This window comes from Pezoporus occidentalis, unplaced genomic scaffold, assembly GCF_034315485.1.
Source record: "Pezoporus occidentalis ecotype Australia unplaced genomic scaffold, CSIRO_AGI_Poc_V1 ctg23, whole genome shotgun sequence".
NCBI lineage: Eukaryota > Metazoa > Chordata > Aves > Psittaciformes > Psittacidae > Pezoporus > Pezoporus occidentalis.
Window position 1 is genome coordinate 4,299,791 of NW_026914180.1, and position 21,951 is coordinate 4,321,741.

Sequence of the window (21,951 nt, forward strand, 5' to 3'; positions counted from 1 at the left end):
CAGCCTGTTCTAACAGAAACTGAGGCAGTTTGCCAAAGGCTAATGATTCAGTTTTATGTGATTAGTTTCTTTAGCCAGATCCAGATATTTAGAGAAACTAATAATTTGTTACCCTGCTAATCTCTAAAATGCCTGCAAGGATTCACATCTAACTACACTACTTTGGTCGTGACATTTTTTTTTTTTGTTCAATTTTGTTCTATGTTGTTTAGAATTAATATGTTAAAGTAAGAACAGAGCAATGACAAAATTAAATTATATGACCCATATAATTTTTCACAGCATGGCATCATAAGGATGTATAAGCAAAAACAACATAAAGGAGAAGTACCTAGATAGAAGCTGGAGGTTTAATTAGAGAAATTATGTGGCTATAAAATTGTCAGTATAATACATAGCTGACCTTGATCAATCAAACTGTCCTTAAGTGGGGGCACAGCCTAACCTTCTGACTGTGTTTCTGTAGTTTAGATCAGACTTTGTATTGCAGAGTGGTATTTCAATGATACCTGATAGTTTGGGATGCCTTTGAGCTTAAATGTAATCTGGAAAGAAGTCTGATATTCAGAAATCAGTTGCCTTTATGATTGCTTATGCTGGACCTCTTGGACTTTGATATGCTCAGGATTACCAAGAATTTTTAAAACTGTATCCTTATTGCATGTTGTACTATAGTCCTTTTTTTTTCTGTCACTCCAAGTACCAGCCAACACAACTCATAAGAGAGCCTTCAGGCATCTGTACAATGCTGACTGTAATGCTGCTAAACACTGCATTTACTAGTACATATCATGCAGTACTTAAGTTCATAAAAAGTTTAAAAAACATCTGCCAAATCTGCAGATAGCAACTGTGAAAAATATTTCCCTTTTCACTGTGTGTCTGAAGTAGCAATGGGAGCCCAGGTCTTGACTTGTGAAGTCTGCAGTGCTCCTTTCTTCTCTCCAGGTACTCTGCTGTGAAAAGCTCTATTAAAAAAAAAGCCAAACAAAACCATATATGTTTCTAAATAGGAAAGGAACAGGGGGAAAGGCATCCTTTTCCTATAATAAAATTGACTCAGATTGGTCTCTGTGGCCAATGCCCATCTAAATTGTCATAAAAATTAACATAGGAATTACCAGATCAGAATGTCACAGACTAATGGTCCATCTGGTCCAGTGTTCTGTTTCCAGAAGTGACTTACACCAGATGCTGCAAGGGAGGAATAAAATATTAAGCATTTAGAGAGTGCTGTAAGTGCCCTAACCAACCACTAACATGGTGGTCGGGCAGCTGCTAGGAAATCTAGTGACAGAAGGAGCCTGCCAGCAATTCTGCTTTTCTAGTAAATAGAGCAAAGAAATGCACTTCCCTGTGGGATATCAGTATCTGCTGTATCCAGCCCTGTGCACATTTATCATTCATCCTGACCTCTCATGCACACATGCATCCAGATGCACACGAATCCTTTTTTCTAAGTGCAAAACATTTGCAAGGATTGCAACACAGTGGATTTTATGAGAGGTGAAAATTTCCTCAGGAGATTCACAGGGCAGAATTCATTTTAATCAAGCTAAGACATTTCCATCTGATCTAATCATCCCAAGCTCCCTTTATAATCAAAAGAGCAATACCAGCACTTTCAGGTCATGACTCTTCTGACCTGGTGTGGATGTCTGATTTAGGAGATAGTGACTCCACTGGCTTGAGCGGCATCATCTGCAAAAGGAGCCGAGGATGGCTGGCTCAGATGTAGACCTTTACAGGGCAGATGTCTGTGTTTTGCCAAATGAGTCCCACCTTTGGCGGCTAAGCTAATATTTTTAGAATGATAAGGGGTTTAAAGAATTAAGACACAACACAGTTAAGGCACTTGGGGACATATTTCAGTCTGCCCCTTTCCTTAGTCTCCCTTATTGCCTGGCAGTAATTACATCTAACGGAGTCTAGATGATTATGGGAGTGGGATAAGGAGCTTTTAACTTTTAACTAGCAGCTCAAAATGATCTGTCTTCATAATGAACAAAATGTGTTAGGACTAGATGGCCATGAATGGGTTGATTGCGTTGCTAATGGTTGATTACACAAAATGCCCTCTAGATTAACATTAATTGTTCACCTTGGTGGAGACTTCAGATGAAAAATCTGTCTGCACAGAGACAGTGATTTGGCTTCTATTTCCCTTGTAGAGTTTATCCTTTAAAGGAGGTGGAAAAACCCTGAGGGGATGGTCGTACAACCTCTAGATATACAGAGTTACCTGCCTTCTCCATGCCTGGTTATCTTTCAAAGTCACCGTGTCTGTGTTTGTCCTAATTTCTTTATATTTCATGTTGTTTATAATTCAATATTTGGTTGTCTAAAGTGCAGATTATATTCTTATGAGTAGAAACTACCTTGCTGTGTATTTTCTTCAAGTCTATTTCATTGACCTTTCAGGTTTTAATTTTTTTGTCCCCTGTGGTTGGGGACTGGCTGACTTTAGGTGGCTGAGCAAGTCAAACGGAAATAATACCAAGGCTGGAAACCCATTACCGTTGTTAACAACCTGGGTCTGCACAGGATGTATAAACAAAAGTAGAAAACTGCAAGGCACAGTGCTGTATCATGAATCAATGTTACAGAGCAACAAACAGAATAGAAAGAATAAACACACTCCCCAGAGAGCAACACACCGTTAAATACTAGGTAGAAATCTTTATCTGTACCTGATAAGGGAGAGAAACTGAACCTGCCTCTATAAAAGAACATACTGTGAGTTCTGAGAATGAATGTTACACCATGGATGGAAAATTAATTTGTAAAGTGCAAAACCAGGCATTGTTTAATGCCTTCCCTCACAAGGACACACAGTGACAGTTTTTATTTATCTAAAGAGTAATTGCGGAGGGAGAAAAACTATCCCTAGGTCTTGTGTAGGCATGGCGTAGAATAACGAGCTTGAAAAAATACTATTCTAGCTGTAGAGACTGGGATAGATTGCCTGCAAAGGTTGTCAGGTCTCCACCAGTGCAAGTTTCTGATCTAGGGTTGGCAAATATCTGACAGGAGTGGCTTAACCCTCTACTTCTACTTTGCAAGGTATCTTTCTTTCATTTTATTTCAGAACATCGGGACTTTCTTGAAATATGGTGGAATGTAATTCACTTTATTTCATTGTATATAGAACAGGTATATAGTGCCCTGCTTTCTGAGCTCGGTCAAGCTACAGAAACTCAGTGGAGAACAGCCCTGGAGCTGCTTGTCCTGAAAGTCCTTGCTCATCTGAGCAGCCCCAGCTGCAGGGTACATGGAAAGCTGGAGTGATTGGAGAGATCTGGTATCTCAGAAACGTGCAGCTTCCCATGGACCCCAGATCTTTTGCCAATGCATATTTAACAATTTGTGATAAATTTGGCCTCTTCATAGACTGCCAGCGTAGTTGAGGTTTGCACTTTCTTTTGCGCTTCTGTCTATCCACTTATTTCTTCTTCTCACTTTCTGAGCTGTCTTGCTCCCAGGTAAGAAGAGCAGTTCAACCAGATGTCGCTTAAAGTGGTCAGTAGCCCCCACAGTCCTCAGTCTCTGTTGCTGCTCCCAGCCCTTTCTGCAGTCCAAAACATTGGGCTCCTGAATGTAACAGCATGTCACATAATGCTGGTGCTGCTGGTGAAGGAGCAGGAACTTCTTCCCTAGTGAACCCAGTCGCGCAAATCAGGAGTAGCTGTTGCTTTAGGCGTGCCACGCAACTGAAAATGGAAGTTTTTAGGTGGCTGATTTAGAAAACAAATGAAAAAAAAAATATTAGTTACTGACTGTATTTACCTTAAATATGAATAAGAAGGTTTTGCCTCTTAGGACTGAATTTCATGAAGGCATTGAGTATCTTGGATACCATGCTGTAAACACACTGGTGGAGATCTGAGAATCTTGTTGCTTTTTCTTCTCTATGCTCAATAGCTTTTATACATGCTGAGATGCAGAACGTATGCAATGCAGGGAAGGAGACCCTATTAAATGCCTCATACTGGAACCCTGCAATCTGTGTAGCTGAGTGTGATGAAGACGTTGCTTGCAAAAAGTATAAAATCTACAACAAAGGGGGCATTTTGTGACAGACAGGGGTGATGGCAGGTTGTCTCAGATTATTTTGTTTCACCCAGAGCACATGCTGTTTTCAAAGCTTCTCTCCCACATCTCCTGCAGACTGGAAATCAGCTGCTGAGTGTGGCTTTGAATAGCTAAGGAATAGGTGCTATGTTTTGCAAAAGCTCCATGCCTGCAAGTGTGCATGCTCATATATGAGGAAGGACTTTTTTTTCTATTCCTATTTGTCTAGTTCAGTGCGTCAATGTATTCTAGTTACAAATAGTAGAGACCATTAAATATACATTATTTCCTCCTGCTAACTGTACTGTTTCATACTGCTGTACTGTGCCTTGTTCCTAGTTCTTTTTGCTTGCAAAGGGCTGATTTTCACCCTGTGAGGGCTGGTGTTCCCAAGGAGCAGGGTGCAGGTTCAGAAGCTCACTGCAGCTTCCAGCATGAGGGGCTGGAAGGTAACGCCTGCAAAGGTAGCTGCTTGCCCTCAGCTTGCCAGTGTAACTGCTGGCATAGCCATGCTGCAGGCCAGATCAATGTGCTGATAAGTGAACTGACTGCCTTGAAAATAATGTGGTAAAAAAAGACGACTTTTCTGATCCACCTCACAGCGTGACCCCACAAGCAGTCGCACTGGCACAGCCTGGGGGGCTGCATACTGTAGTGCGGTTTGTATTTTAGGGAGTAGCATCGTTAAAAGTATCTCCTGGTTTTGTCTGTTAATGTCTTGAAGTGAACAGATGTTCATGTTCAGTCATCTTTGGGCACCAACAAGGGCGGGTGATGTGGGGTAGGCAATGGGCATGTTGATCATTAGTCTCCCAATAGTGGCAGTCAGCAGGAAAATACAGTTTGGGGGTGCCTTACGTCACTGCTGTAAACAGGCAAAGGTTGCCATGCAAAGTCCTGCTTCTAAGCATGCAGCAGAATCAGTGCTGTCAGTGGCAAACTGAGTACAACTAGTCTTGGTGGCAAGGAAAGAATGGAGCATTTCAGTTTTCTGGGGTTTGGCCAAAAGCTGCTGTTATTTTTGGGGACAGCAATGATCAGCTCTGGCTGGAGAGGTAGGGGAAAGGTTTAGGTTTATTATAGGTAAGAATTTTTCTCTCCAGGATTCTGACCATGAGCCACAACTCTCTGTGGGCAGAGCTGAGCACGGCATCTACCTGACACAGTAGCTTTGAGTGTTTGCACCCATTTTCATCACAGTGCACAAGTGCACTAAGACATTTGCAAGCCTCAGCCATTATAAGATCTTCATGAAATGAGAAGGCGAGTTGGGTGTTTCAGTTCCCCTCCTTTTACTTCTGGCAGGTGCTGCTCTTTTTGCAACAATACTTTTTTTGTGTGTGTGCATCTGCTTTTCTCCATGGGTTTGTCTTCTCATTTTTGCTCTTCATTGGGTTGGATTGTGGCCTTAGGTACCATATCCATTTCCAGAGTCAGTTCATGAGCTTTGACAGGAGTCAGTGTGTGATTCTCCTGCTCTCAGTCATGAGAACTTAATGAGCAAACAGGACTGCAGGTTGCTGTCTTTTCCTCTCTGTAGCTTTTCTTTGCGGTGTTTTTTTTCTTTGCTTGTTGTAACATTCTGCATCTCCTTCCTTAGGTGTCACCATGGACTTGTGCAGATATTGGTTCTGTTAACTGTCAGAGATCATGTTCAATCAAATTCCTCCTGTTAATAATGATGGATATGTTAAAACAACTAAGTAGCAGCCTGGAATCCAGGAAAATATCTAGATGCTGATGAAGGATGTTAAAGTGAGGGAGTTCATATAATGATAAACCCTAGACCAGGGATTACACATTTGGACTTGATAATGAACAAGCTTTGAGGGTTATCGCATCTGTGAACCAACAGAGTCTTGTGCCTTCTTCAGCTTGGGAATCAACCAGCTGAAATGTGAGCTGAATTAGCTTTAAAAGCAAAGGTTCAAACTCAGATGTGATTTGCAATGTTAATGCATCATGTGAATCTAATTTGCTAAAAGGAGATGTCTAATTCTGGTGGAAATAAGGCTTCATCTATGCTGTCCTTTACTATGTTACTGAAATTGATCAGCTCTGGATTTGAACTTAGCTGTTGTGACTGATCCACAGTGCAGGGGTAAGATCAGATCATGACCTGATGAGCAGGTAATATTTTGGTGACATATAGACCCATGGGCTTACATAGGTAGATGGTGAAAGTTAGAGCAGTCCTAAGACCACTTCATGGGGCAGTATACTCTCACCAGCAAAAGAGGGTCACAGCTGGTGCTCAGAGTGCAGCCCAGCAGCAGGTCCATCATGGAAAGATGTTTGCCTAATTCTGTCACAAGACCTCTGTGAGGAGTAAGAAATTGCTAGTAGCTTTTCAGGGTAGTTTGCTTCCCTCATACAGCAGGCACTTTTTCAGCCTGTTCCACTCATAAACTACTCAACTGGATCTTAGAATCATGTAACCGTATCCTGGGCTGCATCAAAAGCAGCGTGACCAGCAGGTCGAAGGAGGTGATCCTGCCCCTCTACTCTGCTCTCGTGAGACCTCACCTGAAGTATTATGTGCAGTTCTGGTGTCCTCAACATAAAAAGCACATGGAACTGTTGGAACAAGTCCAGAGGAGGGCCACAAGGATGATCAGGGGACTGGAGCACCTACCATATGAGGATAGGCTGAGAAAGTTGGGGCTGTTCAGCCTGGAGAAGAGAAGGCTGCGTGGAGACCTCATAGCAGCCTTCCAGTATCTGAGGGGGGCCTATAAGGATGCTGGGGAGTGACTCTACATTAGGGACTGTAGCAATAGGACAAGGGATAACGGGTTCAAACTTAAACAGGGGAAGTTTAGATTGGATATAAGGAAGAAATTCTTTCCTGTTAGGGTGGTGAGGCACTGGAATGGGTTCAAGTGTTCAAGGCCAGGTTGGACAAGGCCTTGGGTGAGATGGTTTAGTATGAGGTGTCCCTGCCCATGGCAGGGGGGTTGGAACTAGATGATCTTAAGGTCCTTTCCAACCCTAAATATTCTATGATTCTATGATTCTAACATTTTTTCCTTTCTATTCTTACTAGGAAGGTACTCTAGAGTTAGATAGTCACAAACCATCTTCTGATTTTTAGCTTACATTTGTGATTTTTTGTTTATACATCTGTCCTGTGTCTCTGTGATGTCTGTCCTGTGACTTTGGATTTAAATAGCTCTTCTTCCCCATTTCTGCTTCTTTTCCCAGTATATTTATAGATAGCAGTCATATCCCCTCTTAGCCTTACTTTAATTAGGCTCCTGTGGTTTCTCTAATGTGACAGGTTCTCCATTGCTCCAATCATCTGCCAGCCATTATTTGTGTCTGTTCCAGTTTTGCTTTCATTTCTTGTGAATATGAGTGACCAAAATTGTGCCCACTACCCAAATGAGGTGTCAGCAGTACTCTGTGATTTCCTACTAATATTTCTTAGTCTTTACTGGAAATAATAGTAAAGACTGAGAGTAATAGCTCCTTGCAATGCAGGTTTTTGTTTCACCGCCTTCCACCCTGGTGGTTTATAATCCTGTGATTGATTAGTACAATCAGATCTTCTTCCTCTTATGTTAATTTGAGAGCTGCTATAGTAGGCTGATTATACTAACAGGAACACACATAGCACTGTTGCTGTCAGTAAATGCAGCTCAGGTGAGATTTTTGAGCTTGCAGTAAATACTCTAGGATGATTGCATCCATTATGTTTAACTAAATTACTGGGTAAAAGCTGAGCATCTCACCTTACTGGAAGCAAAGCAGCAAACCCCACAGCAGCAGTTATTGCTGAATGGCACAATGTTAACACGCTGTTAATGAGTAATCCACCACGGCAGCCAAATGGATGAAATTAATTTTGAAGTATGATCTGTAAGAATTTGAGGAGAAATTGATAGTTTTCATGTTCAAAATGTTCCATTGCTTTTTTTACAAAACATGAATATGGCTTTTGTGTACCTATGTTTGCCTCCTTTTCTTCAGCTGATTCTGTTTTTTACAAAGTGCTGGTTATGTAGGAGAAGTTGTATGGCTCAGTGAGGAAAGGACAGGAGCTAGACAGACACCTTACACTTGCTCAGAGAAGGTTTGTTTTGAGGCCAGAGTTTATGGAAAGGAGTTGGGAGACATGAGAGAGTGGTTTGGTCATTAATAGCTGGGCTCAACTCTGACCTCCAGCTCCTTCACCTCATTAGCAATACTTTTGAAATGCCAGTGCTTTGACATCTGTGGGCTTCAGACTTCTTAAATCTAGGGAGAAGTTATTTTCATGAAGTGTGCCTGTCAGTGTAATGAGTATAGTGAATGAACTACACCAGTCCATTTAAACATTAGGATTTTACCATGGTAAAAATGTGCTGGGAAGCTACTTTTCAGCACATTGCAATGTCAAAAGCCCTTAAACTGATGAGAGCATTTTGAATGATTCTGAAGTGGGTTAAATTCAGAATTTCTTTTTCTATGGCTTCTAACCATAATATTCAAACCACGAAGAAGAAAGCCACAAGGTAGAGTCGCATTTGGCTTGACATTGGCCTGGACCTACAGTGTTATTTGTAATCCCTGCTATGCCAAGCAAAAGGAATGTCCTGAACAATTTCATTTATTACAATACCTAAAGCCAGAAGCTTATGTCCATCTTTTGAGGGCAAAGAAGTATAAAGCAGATTCTTCTACTGCTTAGAGGAACCATTTCAAGGAATGACTTAATTTTGCTTTGAGTATCACTGGAGTCTAGGAAAATGCACCTTGAGCTGTATGTGTCTGGTGGTGCATAAACAGATAGGAAAGAGGGGAATGGCACTAAGATACTGGCCCAGCTCATGCTAGCAGGCTTGTGTTAACATAAAGCTGTCAGTCTTGTTCAGAGGCACAGTTACATGCAGAAGTCATACAACTGGACCTTAAGTGCACCTACAGTTAGTGCTTTTGCTCCCATAACAGCACTTGTCTGCATTTAACTCAACTGCAAGTGCTTGGTGCCTCAGTACTAACCCAGCATAACATCAAGAAGAGTTTCTAGACATTCTTGTACATCTAACTGATCATAAACTAATCTAACAATAAACACTAATAAATTTGAATATTTTTATCCGTCTTTTCAATGACAGGCAGATTAAGAATGCATCGTCAGAATGACTGACAAGTGTGAAAATTTAAAGTTTGGAATACTGTTGTTAGATAATTGTGAAGCTGATTACTAAAGGGGGGTGAAGTGCTTATAGAAAATCTAATAAGGTATAGCTAGCTGTTTTACATAAAAACAAGACATAAGTACTTTCATTCTTTATTAAACAAATGTCAGATTAAACTCTCATTAAAATAAATGGGAATGCTCCTGATTGAAAAATATTAGGACTTTGACATGAAAAGTGAGAATAAAACAATGAGATAGACTCGTAGGTCTGGTCTATCATTTTCTTCTGAAAATAGTACATAACAGCTCTTAGTGTCAACTAAACTTGGTATCCACATTTGAAATGGAGGTTTACATTTAGTGGAACATATCATGACCATTAGAAAGTTTGATTCAAGTCCTGAATTACTGCTCAATATATATCCCAGTAAGGGTTCTGCTATATTGTGTAAGTAATGGCACATTGCACAAGCAAAATCTTGCAGCTTCAGACCCACAGCACTTCTCTCTAGACTTTCCTTGCAGAAGAGAGAAAGTTTCATAAGGGCTGCATCAATATTGACCAGTAATGTCAAATGTGGTCTTCTATGCAGTGTAACCTGATTGGGTACACACTGCACAGTATTTTAAGATGGGAAGAGAAGGTTTCTGTGATGCTATAGCACCAAGATAAGGATCTAAAACAATGTGGCAAAGAAAGTAGTATCATTCACATGAGAAAGTGGTGGTCACCCCTTTTCTCTTGTGGAGAGAGGCAGTCTGTATACCAGGTTTTAGAAGCAAAACCCTTTTATGAATCTCTGTTGAATGACTTCCCCCCAGGTAGTACCTGGGTTGTTACAATACCAGGCTTTCAGAGCTGACACTTTAAATGGGTGTCCTCTACGTAGTCACATCTGTAGGGATGGCTCATTGCACACCACAGGAGGTAGCTATGAAGTTGTAGCTGCCTGTAATAAATCAGTGTTTGTCAAACAAACTTATTTTCTCATTCCAGAAATGGACTTGAAATATGGTGGGGTTTTTATGTTTTACCAGAGAGGATATTTCACACATTTTATGCTTTCTTTTCCATTTCATGGAATTATAAAAGGGAGCATACGAAGCCTAGGTGAATGAACAATAAAATCAAATGGCTCTTCTCTCCTATAGCGACCTGCAAGCTGTATAACATGAACAGTGATCAAAATTTGTGACTTTCCATGGAATCTCCCTCCTGGATAGATTCTTTCACTGCCTCCTTTATGTTTGAATAAGAATCAGTACAGTTTCCTGTGTCATTCATTGATTTTCAGGAAACTTACAAATTGGTATCTTTGAGACTTCTGTTTTATGAGATTTTTATTTTTTTGTTTAAAAAGAGAAAAAAGGTTAGGAATCGTTTGGGAGGAATGACAGGTATGCACACTCCCACCACCATATAAACCTTACCTCCTTAGGAAACCACAAAAATAAAGTAGAAAACACTCCATGAGGTATTTCTCAGCATCATTCCATTGCAGCACCTTCCAGATATTTTTGTAATATCATGTGATTTTCATACATCTTAAGTAGCTTTAATTTTTTTTTTATGTAGGATTAAAGCAATCCTTTTGTAAAGACTCATCATGACAGTGCTTTAAAATGCCACGACTGTCAGCTCACAAGTCTTCTTAAAGTTGGATGGCTGACATAATAGCATAATAGCATCTACTTTTTTTTTTTTTTCACTGACCTAAATCAAGAATTGGATGGATCAAGACTTCTCCCTCTCTGATCTCAAAGAAGGATTTGTTGTGGGTTTTTTTTAATGTCATGTTCAGCTATTGGTTACTTTATGCTGAGCTGTGAACTCTGTGGTTATTGGAAGCAGCATTAAAAGCCAGGGAGTGCCTCTGTTTTCAAGAATATCACTCCACTGTTTTAAGGCACCTGCCTGGTTGTAGAAATATTTACAGCCATATAGGATACGTATTTGACCTGCAGACATCAGAGATGAACAAATCCAAATTGTCCAGAGTGAAGAGATTAAAAAAATTGTGGAGGGTGAGTGAAAAATATGCATTAGTGTATTAGAAAGATTGCAATGGTAATGAATAAAAGAGAAGCAGATAATTTTGATCTTTGAAGACAAGCTGTCCTTCTGCATGCACGTTACTTGATCAGACTTTTCATTACAGGGTTTGATTGTGTATTTCTTGTCTTGCAGATCAGTTGCATCTTTGCAAATTTCTGGAGACATTAAGCATTCAGGTTAATCTGACTTTTGAGAAAAGTTCTAGAGAATTTGAAACAATAGCAACAGCATTTATAGAGTAAAACCCCTTGAGGAAACTAAGCTAAACTGATTTCCTAGGTGGCCTTTAAAAATGCCACTCAAGGGTGGATGAATATAAAAAAAAATTACCAAAAAAACACTTTTTTCTCCTCAAGCTGTATTTTAGAGCTGAAATACATTGTGGTGCTGAACTATATGGAACGTACTTAAAGCGCATGTGGCATTGGAATCTAGCATGATAGTAAAATGAAATAAATAATAATATTAGGGCAAATTGACTTTGTAAGCAATTATATGTCTTATAGGTTGGAAATAAGACCACAGAGAAAATGAACAGATAATTCTTTACCAAACGTGAAGTTAATTTGGTGCAACAAGTGAAATGGACATCTCTCTGATGTCTCATAAACTGACTTTCATAGGTTTTCTTGAGAAGTTTGGGGTCAGTTTTTCTCATTGTTAAATATGACACAAACAGTTGTCATTTTAAAAGTAATTTTAAAGTCATTAAATAAATTTGTTTGGATGCTTTCAGAAGATGGGGATCTGATACCAGTTAATTTAAGTTACATAAAATATCTTGCATTGTTAGTAAAATAAGGTGTATTTTCCCTGATCTGAAAATCTGTTGACTTGCTTCCTGATAATATCAACTTGAGTACTTGAAAGTAGCTTTGATTTGAGATTCCAGCAATTATGACAAATGGTTGATTTCCATAATATACAGCAATTCATAGTGAGGACATTCATTGAATAGTAGAGGATTTCCACATTTTTAAGTCTCTCTTTAAATAGAAGTAACGTCTCTATTTATGGCTTTGTTTGCTGAAAAGTGTTATTGCCTGAGTGAAAATTATATTTTAATCATCGTACAAGTTTCATTTGTGCAAACAGGCACAGTTTCCTTAGAAATTAAAACATATCCATTAAGCATAAGTAGATACTACATCATATTAAGTGAGATGAGATAATTACCATAGTCAAAGCATGGTTCTTAAATGAGCTCAGGGAGTGGTTTAGTTTTAAGAGGCAAAATGTCCTTCTTGGATGGAAATGTTTTACTTGCATATAGCTGTGTATGTTGTTGTGCATCTGAACACTTTGTCCTTTACCTCCTATTTGTGAAAGCTATTGAACTGCAGGCTATTAAGCATCCTTTAACTGATGCATTTTTTTCTCTTCTCCCTAAAGCATTTGTCCCTATTCCATCATTGTGGTACCTGATATTTCAGGGTCATATAGCTCAAAATTAAATTTCTGCAGAAGCAAATGTCACTTTTAAATGTTACTGTTTCTTTTTCTTACTTCAAACTATTCTGGATAGAAGAATGTCAAAATCTTGAAGAGGGCTTTTATGGTTGGAATTGAAACAAAAGGGGTAGACCTTTTATTGTGCAGAGTGTGCATTTTTAATAATCCATAATGTATTTATGCAGGGTATTATATGTCTATGATATGGCGCACACTCCCTTTCTCCACTTAACCCTTGGCATTAACTTGCTCAGTATTTATGGATATATCAAAATCATGATTTACACTGTACTTATCATTAACATCCCTTGCAATAACTCTCCATAGTTCTTGCCATCCTTCAGAATCCAGTCATAAAATGAAGAGATTAACAGATAATTAAATTAAATCCTTAATTATTTGGGGATGATGAATTCACTCTGTGATTCCAGAAAGGTATAGAGAGCCTTTCTCACAAGCAGTATAAATTGAAAGCAGTGGAGCTATGATGATTTATTCCTGACTCATAGTGCTAATTATCTAGTCCTCTTTTAAAAACATATTAATAAAAATGGGATGTAGGAACTGTTTATTAAAGTATGAAGCTTTCAAGATATTTTTGAAATATTATATACACTAAAAGATAGCATTGCTTGGAAAGTATCAGTTATTTTTCCTACCGAATAGAATGTCCTTCAGCAAAAGGCAGGGAAACTTCACTTGTTTCTCCAGCAGTTTCTGATATCCATGGGAAGGTTCTCTTAGTTTTCAATTAACTTTTAATCTGGCCTGTAATTCATGTGGATCTCCGAAGTGTTGGCATATATCACTGACAGTTACATCTTCCAAAGCGTTCAGCAACTATCCACTCCTGCTGGTGAAGTGGCTGGTACCTAAACCCTCCTGAAGATACAGCCAACTCAGCTAATTAAGTGCAGAAAGCCAAACTTAACAGAAAAAGAAAAACAACCAGGAAAATTAATTATAGGGTCAAACCCAGCAGCAACAATAAGCAATCAATCTTTCTGTACTCAATTCTGAGTACCTTTGCTTAAAAAAAATCCCCCTACAGTCATTATAAAGAAGATTACAGATTACAATATTTAATGGGCATGCTGGGCTATCCTGAGGACTGAAGGTTATAATATTTAACTTGCATGCTGGGCTGTCTCGAGAGCTCATTAGTAATGGCTGTTAATGATGCAAAGATAACTTGCACCAAGCTTGGAAGGAACACTGTGCCAGGTTTTGTTAGCAATAAAGAAGTAAAGCAATTGTCATGGAAACATAAAAATTGTTATGAAAGTAAGTAATGGCTACTTCAGAGCCACCAAGTCTCTTGTGTAAACCTTTGTTTAGAAAATGTTTAGAGCATGCATTATTTACTCAATAGTACATGCCATTGTGATCCATCATACCTGTAAGTATTTAAACTCCCTTTTTTTGAATGCGTTTTTGACCTGATAGACTATGACAGCTATAAAACCCTGTTATGGTCTTTCATGCCAAGTATTTGAAGGGATATTTGGAGTAAATATGCATTTTTGAAAAAACCCTGTAATTTGCTCTGGGAAGTGCTTATGGTGGTGGGCTGAAGCAATTTGTTCTCTTCAAGAACAGCTCCTGGAGTTGTCACTGATTCCATCAAGAAGCTGTACTTTTCTACTTCATAATTTGTGTATTTTAGGGTGTAAATTGGTATAAAAGCACTGACTCTGGACCTATTTCTCTTTCTCGCTGCTTCTTAAAAACATATCTTGATAAATATTACTTTAGGTGGCTTGTGTTAGTATGCATAGGGACTGAGACTGAGATGTAAAAAGAATGTCTTATTTAAGTGCTTTTGAAATACATTATAATTTAAAAGAATTATAGCCTCACCACCCAGACCCAAAAGCAGGAAGGCTGCAATGCTTAAACCTGTTGACAGAATGTATATGCAGTCTTGTAATCCTGACTTTGAGATAAAAAGTCTTTCACCCTCCCTCAGGTGGCAGTGACCTGCAGTTTCATTGCTGAGGCAATAGGGTTTGAGTGCAAATTCCACCTAGTGTGGCCTTATATATTCTAACTGTTTTCCATAACGTATCCATCAGGCAGCAATATGGTGTAGCTTAAACGTTTTCAGAGAATGCCATTTTTATCTTTCAGTGTGCAGGACAGGTACTTTTGGGTTGTGCTGTGTCATTGCAACCTGCAGGGGCTCTGCCTCTTCTGCCTGAGAAAGCATATGCACATAGTATAAGCTGATCACTGAAGATCTGAACAAGCAAAGACAGATTTAGGAAAGGAAGCATGCATCTCAGGAAATGTCTCAATGACTTCTTTTCTGCCCCTCCCTCTAGTAGCTTTTAAGAGGAGACTAATGGGTGCAAAAGTACATCAATTAGCAGCCCACACACCCCTGCCTTCCATTTTCAAGGGTGCCTCTCATCCTCTGCAGCGAGCACTAATGGGAAAAGGACAACTGGGAGAAAAGTGGGAAAGAGGGAGGAGGTATCTAAAAGTCTTCAGAAGACCCTCAACACAGTCAGGCGTGGAAGGACTTGGACAGCCTCTGGCCCCTAGCTGAGCACTTCCTGCCTTCCAACAGCAGAGAATGAGCCTGCAGCACCCATGGGTGCCTGCCCGGGCGGAGCTGGAGCAGCCTTCCCGTCGCATGAGCACCGGTGACCTGCCTGATGCTGATCTGGTTAGTGCTGGCAGGTCTGAGAGACTTCCTGAATCTGAGGTACAGGGGTGGGAGGTGGGTTGGGGAAACTGCTTACTGTGTTGCCACAGGGAGACAGAGGGGTCAGGGTTTCTGGTTTTGTGCTCCTCCCTTTGCTTCATCCTCTCCTCACCTTTGATGATCAGCTGGTGGGGAAAAGGGGGAGGAAAAGGAGGAGGAAAGAGGGATTTGGATGCAGCAGCTCACTACACCACAGCTTCTGCTGGGACCAACTCCAGTCCCTCAGTCTTCAGGTAAGGAGCAACAGTGACTTATGTGGCTTGTATTCCCCTTGTTTGAGGAAGGATTTGGCTATGTCCTCTTCAAGTCCCCTAATTTCAGGGACTTTCCATGGCTGAGTCAGGAGGCTCCATCTACTACAAAACATCAACCGATTGCATGTAAATGTGAATCAATCACTTACTGCTTTCTGCTCATGAAACTGAAAAAGTCCAAATGCTCATCTTGGGGAGGCCACTTGGCACTGCTGCATTGTCTGTGATGCAGTTTGCTGCTGAGGATGGCTGAAAACAAGCTGCATTGATTTAAAATAATAATGAAAGACATTTTAATGTTCTTGAGCATGGCAGTTAGTGCTGCAGAGGTCTTCCCTGCAAAGATAGGTTTGTTTGAACTGGTCTTAGTCATTCAGGGCTTGTCCTTTGTGTTGTGAGCCTAATGAAACAAACTAGTGTGAAATTAGTGAAACTATAAATTAGTAGAAAAGTAGATTAGAGATATTGCTGTGTATTGCTCCTTTTATAACTCTTATAATGTTTCTAATTACACTTAACTTTTAACATCTGCTGTATTGGTCCAAAATGGTAACTACTTAATTCAGTACACATGTAAGTGTTAGATCTGTGATTGCCATTCCCCAAGGTTAGTAAGGGACTCCCAAGGATGGTAAAGCTGTTAAATGTAAACTGGATTAGAGAATTTACACATGCTTACAAATCTCAGTGACCAGCCTTTAAATGGCTGGATTTAATTTTTTTAATGGGCTTTGTAAAGCAATCTACAAATATATCCTATTGCAACTTTAGATTAAAATGTAGAATAAGTGAAATTGCACATGCTGTTTTAAAATGCTGTTTCTGCTTTCCATTTGAATTTTGCAAACCCCTATGGCTAAAACCAGATATTGGAAACATAATGCACTGATCCTGCAAACCCTTATTCACGTTAGTAATTTCACTCCTGACAGTGGTTATTTTAGTTTCTGTGGAGACTGCCCATAAAATTAAACATATCTATAAATGTTTACTGCACTGTCAGACAAAATTAATTAATTGGATTGTTAAAAAATGAGTGAAGGTAGGTATTCACTATCCTGGTGATATGAGGGTTTTGTATAGAATTGGTTGTAATGTAGCTAATACACAGTTATAAAGATCAGGAACTGAAGGGTGGCCTTCTGGTGGGCTGTGTATTCATCTCCCTTACCTGTGAGATGGCTGACCCTGGTAATAAACTGCCAAGAAGACCTGGAGGGGAAGGGCCTCTCCCAACATTTTGGCTGTCGTAGCAAGTTCCTTTCATGCGGAGGTTATTTTGTCTGTAAATATAGGAGAAGCTGCCTGTTTATTAACTTTGTTTCAGTCTGAGTTACAGTCATACTGGGGGTGACATCAGAACCTCTTTACCACAGGGGAAGCATTTTAAGCAACATTTTACAGAAATAATACTCTCAAAATGTCACACTGCGGTAAAGCTGGAATGCAAAATTCAGCAAGCAAATGAAAATGTGCACGTTTTAAAACTTTTGTTTAAAGTATTAATTTGTTTTAATTGCTTTTCACCTATGATCCTCACTTCCCAATAAAACATGCTAACATCTATTCGGAAATCGATCTCACTGATGCTGTGCTAATGTCTGTAATCACTGTTAGCAATGACAGCATGCTGTACAAAACCTACTTTATCATTTCTAGTCAGCATTTTGACCCTGAATGATGAGTTCTGAGGTTTCTGGAGTAAAATCCTGGCCTGCTTGAAGCCATTGGCAGACCTCCATCAGTTTTGATAGGTCAAGAATTAGATGCTGAGGGTCTTCTGGGTGACTGCATCTAATTTAAGAAGCCAAGTGGCACAGGGGCTTAGCTACATTGCTTGCATAGCTAGAGAGCTCCAAATATTCTGCTCTTATTTAAATGAGATGCAACATATTCATAATTGATTTAGTTTATTTTTAAATTCTAAAGAGAGGGGAAAGGGGAAGGACAGCAGTGGAATTGAGCTCTCCTATTCAGGGACAACATGAGCAGCTTCTCTGATTTTTGCATTATTTACCTCCCGGGTGGAGGGACCTCTTACCACCACAGGTCAGTCTCCTTTAGCTCTTTCTGAAGGTGTCCACATGGGCTGCATCAGCATGTGTGGCTCCCATGGACTAGGTTTCTCAGCACTAATAAAGCAAGGATGGGGAACTGGTACTTGACAATTGATTCATTTTATATAACCACAATGATCTTCTTGGTAGAGTCTTGGGGTTTATTAAAATAAAGGGTCCATATGCCACTATCAGATATAGGAGCCTGAGTCTAGTCCACCTAATTTAAGTTCCTAAATAGCCTTTTCGCTCTCTTGAGAAAGGGGGAAAAGCTATGAATGTGTTTTTCTTCCCAAAAGTGTTAATGGGGGAGAAGCTGAAATGTATTTACATTCACCAAAAATAGCTTTTCATGAAAAAAATGACTTTTAGTTGCTCGTATTTAAAGGACTGACAAAATGCTAATGAGAAATGTAAGCTTCCATCTCACACATTTCCAGTACTACAGAACACTTCCTCGCTAGTAGGATTCAGTGGTTTCTCTGCCTGAGAACAGGCTGCCAGTGGCTCTTGACTGGCAGTTTTGTGGTCCTTTGAGGGCCTGTCAAGACAGATGGGTCATCCTGCTCAGCCCTGTCCCATGGTCCCAGCACAAAGGTAGGTCTCTGGCACATACTACCTCCCCATCACCCAAAGAGGTGAGAGGTCTCTGGGATCTAGTGGGACCATGGGGGCAAGGCTGTGTTGTGGACAGAGCTTGTTGGTGCCACAGCCAGTGCCATTAATCCCCTCTCCAATACAAAATGCTGAGCAGGGAGCAGCCCTTTCCCCTTTGCTGGCACTTCTATTGAAAAATGCTTTTCTTACAGACGCTTTCTTACACAGCTCAGTTATAGTTTGCCTCCTCCAAGTAGAGGGTAAGTGTTTATTACCTAAGGCTTCATGCATCTTTGATACAAGGAATAGTTTATGTAAGCTAGGAAGTGTGGGAACCTGGACCAAGCTGGCACCTGAGGAAAACTGCTGGTGGTTAAACTTGCATGTGCCTCATGCTAAATTGAATATTTAATCCGATGATTTTATAGATTATGCTCTTGCAAACTAATGTGCAGAATTTAATGGCAAATAAAGCAGTCAGTGAAGGCCTAGTTATAATAATTTATTATTGCTTTTTGTTGGCTTATTTTAAAGGAACTATTGTGTTTGTACTGGGACTCCTGTTCGCCCTGTCCCCTTAGATGGTAATGATGACTTCTCCTTTGCCCATCAACAGCACATATCTGCTTGGTAGATAATTGCTACATTTAGAGAAGGTATAGCGTTAATAGTATGGTGACCTTCTAGTAAAATGTTGCACATATTAGAAAAATGGTGCTAATAGCTCAGAATGCCTCTGCAAATGCAGAAGTTTGCATAATGACACGAATTTGGTGAGTGTAAAAGCCATCTAAAATTAGTGATCTCTGATGGCAGTAAACAAAATGGCAAATCTTTCAGTTCATAAAAAATTGTTTATGTAAACTCAAGTTTACCGAACTCTAAAGACTTAATCCCTTTGCTTTTAAGTGTTTTACTAGGTGTTCTGTGACAAGATGGTTTATTGTGTGCAGTTATCAGTTCATGTCTTCAGGCTGGATGACCAGCTTTTGCTCACACCTAATATCATATGCTGAAAATCAGAGTGATCATCGACCGAGGCTGAAGTCATCCTAAGATGGAGAATTGGTCAGGAATGCAGTTACCTCATTACTCTCGGCGAAGTCTGGACGGTTTTACCACAGGTTAATAAACAAAGGAATTTTTCTTTCCATCTTGCTACTGGAGCAGTTCCTTCATCTCTTTTGTCCTTGCTTCAGACATACCATTGTTTTATTTATGGCCATTTTCTTCCATGATTATTTCCTTTTATTACTGATGGTTTCCAAATAACTCATGTGTCAGACAATATGGTAAGGGTAAAAAGTATTTTTGTGCTGACTTTGTTCTCGTCTAATACCTACAAGAGTGAAGAAGTGGGTCTCTTGCACCCTTCTGAGGTCAGACATAATTTTGTCATTCTTACTCACTGGTGAAAGAAAATGCCCTTTCCATCTTCTGCACAAAGGAAAAGACAACATCTGGAGGTGAGTGATGCCAGCAAGCACCCTTGTATTGCTAGAAAGCCCAAGAGGGCATATATAACCAGCAGGGTGTGTAGAGACCTGCTGGGGTACATTTGAGAGCATGTAGTCTAATTCTGTCAGTCTCAGAGACGAAGAGGGGGAAAAAAAAGGTCTTTCTTAATATGTTGACTGTTAGTCTCAACCATCTGAGAAAGCCATTTTTGTTACTGAAAGCTCTCTATCATTCAAAGTACCCATTTGTCTTGAGCGTTTCTATTGTGTTAATGCATTAGAGTAGCTGGGCTGCATTAAGTGTAGTAAAGCTGTGTCACACAAATGTTCTCAAATAATAAAGATTGTGCAGTGACTCAGAAGAGGGTACGCAGATTTGCCCCAAGATTCATGTCTAGACTTTGGACTTCTGCAAGCAGGGAGAGTTGAATTGGTTGGCCCTTTGGGAATATGGCCAGACTCCTAGCTGGAAAGTCAATAGTGTGATAGATTTTATGATGTTTGAAGTTGGGATCTGATCTGTACGGAGTGTGGAAAGGATTTCTAGCGAGCATTTCTTGCCTTGTTGTGTAGTTGCTCCCCATAAAGCCTGGAGCAAGCTCTTGCTGGACCACATGAATGAAACAGGTTTATGGCTGCTGCCTGAATTTTGCTGCTTTTATTGCTTCTGTGGAGCAGTTCCTGAGAACCAAGTATCTCTGAAAAAGTAACTTGGTTGACAGTAAGTAGACGGGATATTACTCTCCTCAACATCTGCTACAGTTTCAGGCTATGTATAGTAATTGATAGGGCAATAAGTCTCGTCGCAGAAGGACACTGTCTTTGTTTTGGTGCTCCCTTCTGGAGCATATCAAGACTGATAGCTGCATCTAAATGCCACACTAGGGTGGACTGAAGTATTTTGGCACTTTGCTCTTTACAGAGGTACTGTAAAAAGATGTGACACAGAGACTTCCAGCTCTTAGCTTAAGTCGTGTTAGAACTAGGTGATTTTAAGGTCCTTTCCAATGGTAATCATTCTATGTGTTCCCTGTCAGCTCTGCCAGAATTGTTTGTTTGCTCAGAAGATGAAGCAGTAATAGTATAGATTACTTTGAATAAATTCAGTTTATTTTAAAAGCAATAAAATAAAAATATAAGGCTGAGATATTTTTGAAAGACACATGTATGACTCCCCCTAAATCCTATGATTTGTGGTGACTCATAAATTATTTATGGATTCTTTTTGAACAGCTTTTTGCCTTTTAAATATGAACTAGCATTTGTTGGTTTATAACTAATTGGTTTAGTCATCTTATACTACAAAAGCTGATATATGAAAACTGTAGATATTAAGTAAGGCAGAAGCCTCTGCTTTCTCAGCCCATCCCCCTAAGGCTTGATGATTGTCTCTGAGTTTGCTTGGTAGTTATGTATGAAGATTAATTTTGACCGCTGCAGGTTACAGACTTGATTTTTGCAATAGGGTTGCATGCAAGGCATCCATTAAGCACATCTATGTTGCTCTCTAAGTTTAAAGTCAGTACAGTTTGCTCTAGCTGTCCTGTGCATGGAATTCCTATGGGTGATAATCAAATTAGACTCTGGTATCTGGATACCAAGTTCAACTCTGGCAGAAGTTACGCTCAGCTGACAGACTTACCCAAAAAGCAGGGGTCAAGATCCTTTTGGCAAGACTTAGCCCACTGCTCAGGCCAGCTATTAGCTTCTGTGGTAAGTCCTCCTCTTGTATGCATACCTCACCTCTACTTCTAATCATGCCTCTACATAAACTGATAGTATTTTTAATGTTTCTGCTTATAAGCACTCTAACACCACTGGTCTGTTCCAAGGACCATGTCTGAGTATCCAGACACATCTCATGGAGGTTTTGCAAAGAGAGTGAGCTCTATGCAATTCGTTATTAAAAACATTCAGGTTCTTTCTTTCATCCCTGGGACTGCTCCTGACGGTGAGTCTGCTGCTGCTTTCCACCAGTGAGCACTCAGGGACCTGGGGGAGTCCCCTGAGGAGTTTGATCCTTGCTGCAGGGTGCAGCAGGTCTGGCCACAGCCTTGTGCCCAGGGTTCTCTCCTTCACAGGGATGCTAGCTGGATGTGCTGCTGCTGGTACCCTTCAGACATGTGTTAACTGTGCCCATTTTCCTTCCTCAGTCTCTCCTCGCTGAATTTC

General features: G+C 40.0%; 1 protein-coding gene across 8 annotated transcripts in view; it reads left to right on the plus strand.

Moving 5' to 3' along the window:
- Window positions 1–21,951, plus strand: part of DPP6 (dipeptidyl peptidase like 6) — a 563,983-nt gene that overhangs the window by 225,998 nt on the left and 316,034 nt on the right. Inside the window, exon 1 of one of the 8 annotated variants that reach the window (XM_062621477.1) lies at window positions 11,081–11,221. The exons of the other annotated variants lie outside the window; for them this stretch is intronic. Coding sequence (XP_062477461.1) covers window positions 11,171–11,221 — 51 coding nt within the window. The 5' untranslated portion in view covers window positions 11,081–11,170. Of the gene's footprint in view, window positions 1–11,080; window positions 11,222–21,951 lie in introns of those variants that run through there. 8 annotated transcript variants of the gene reach the window in all.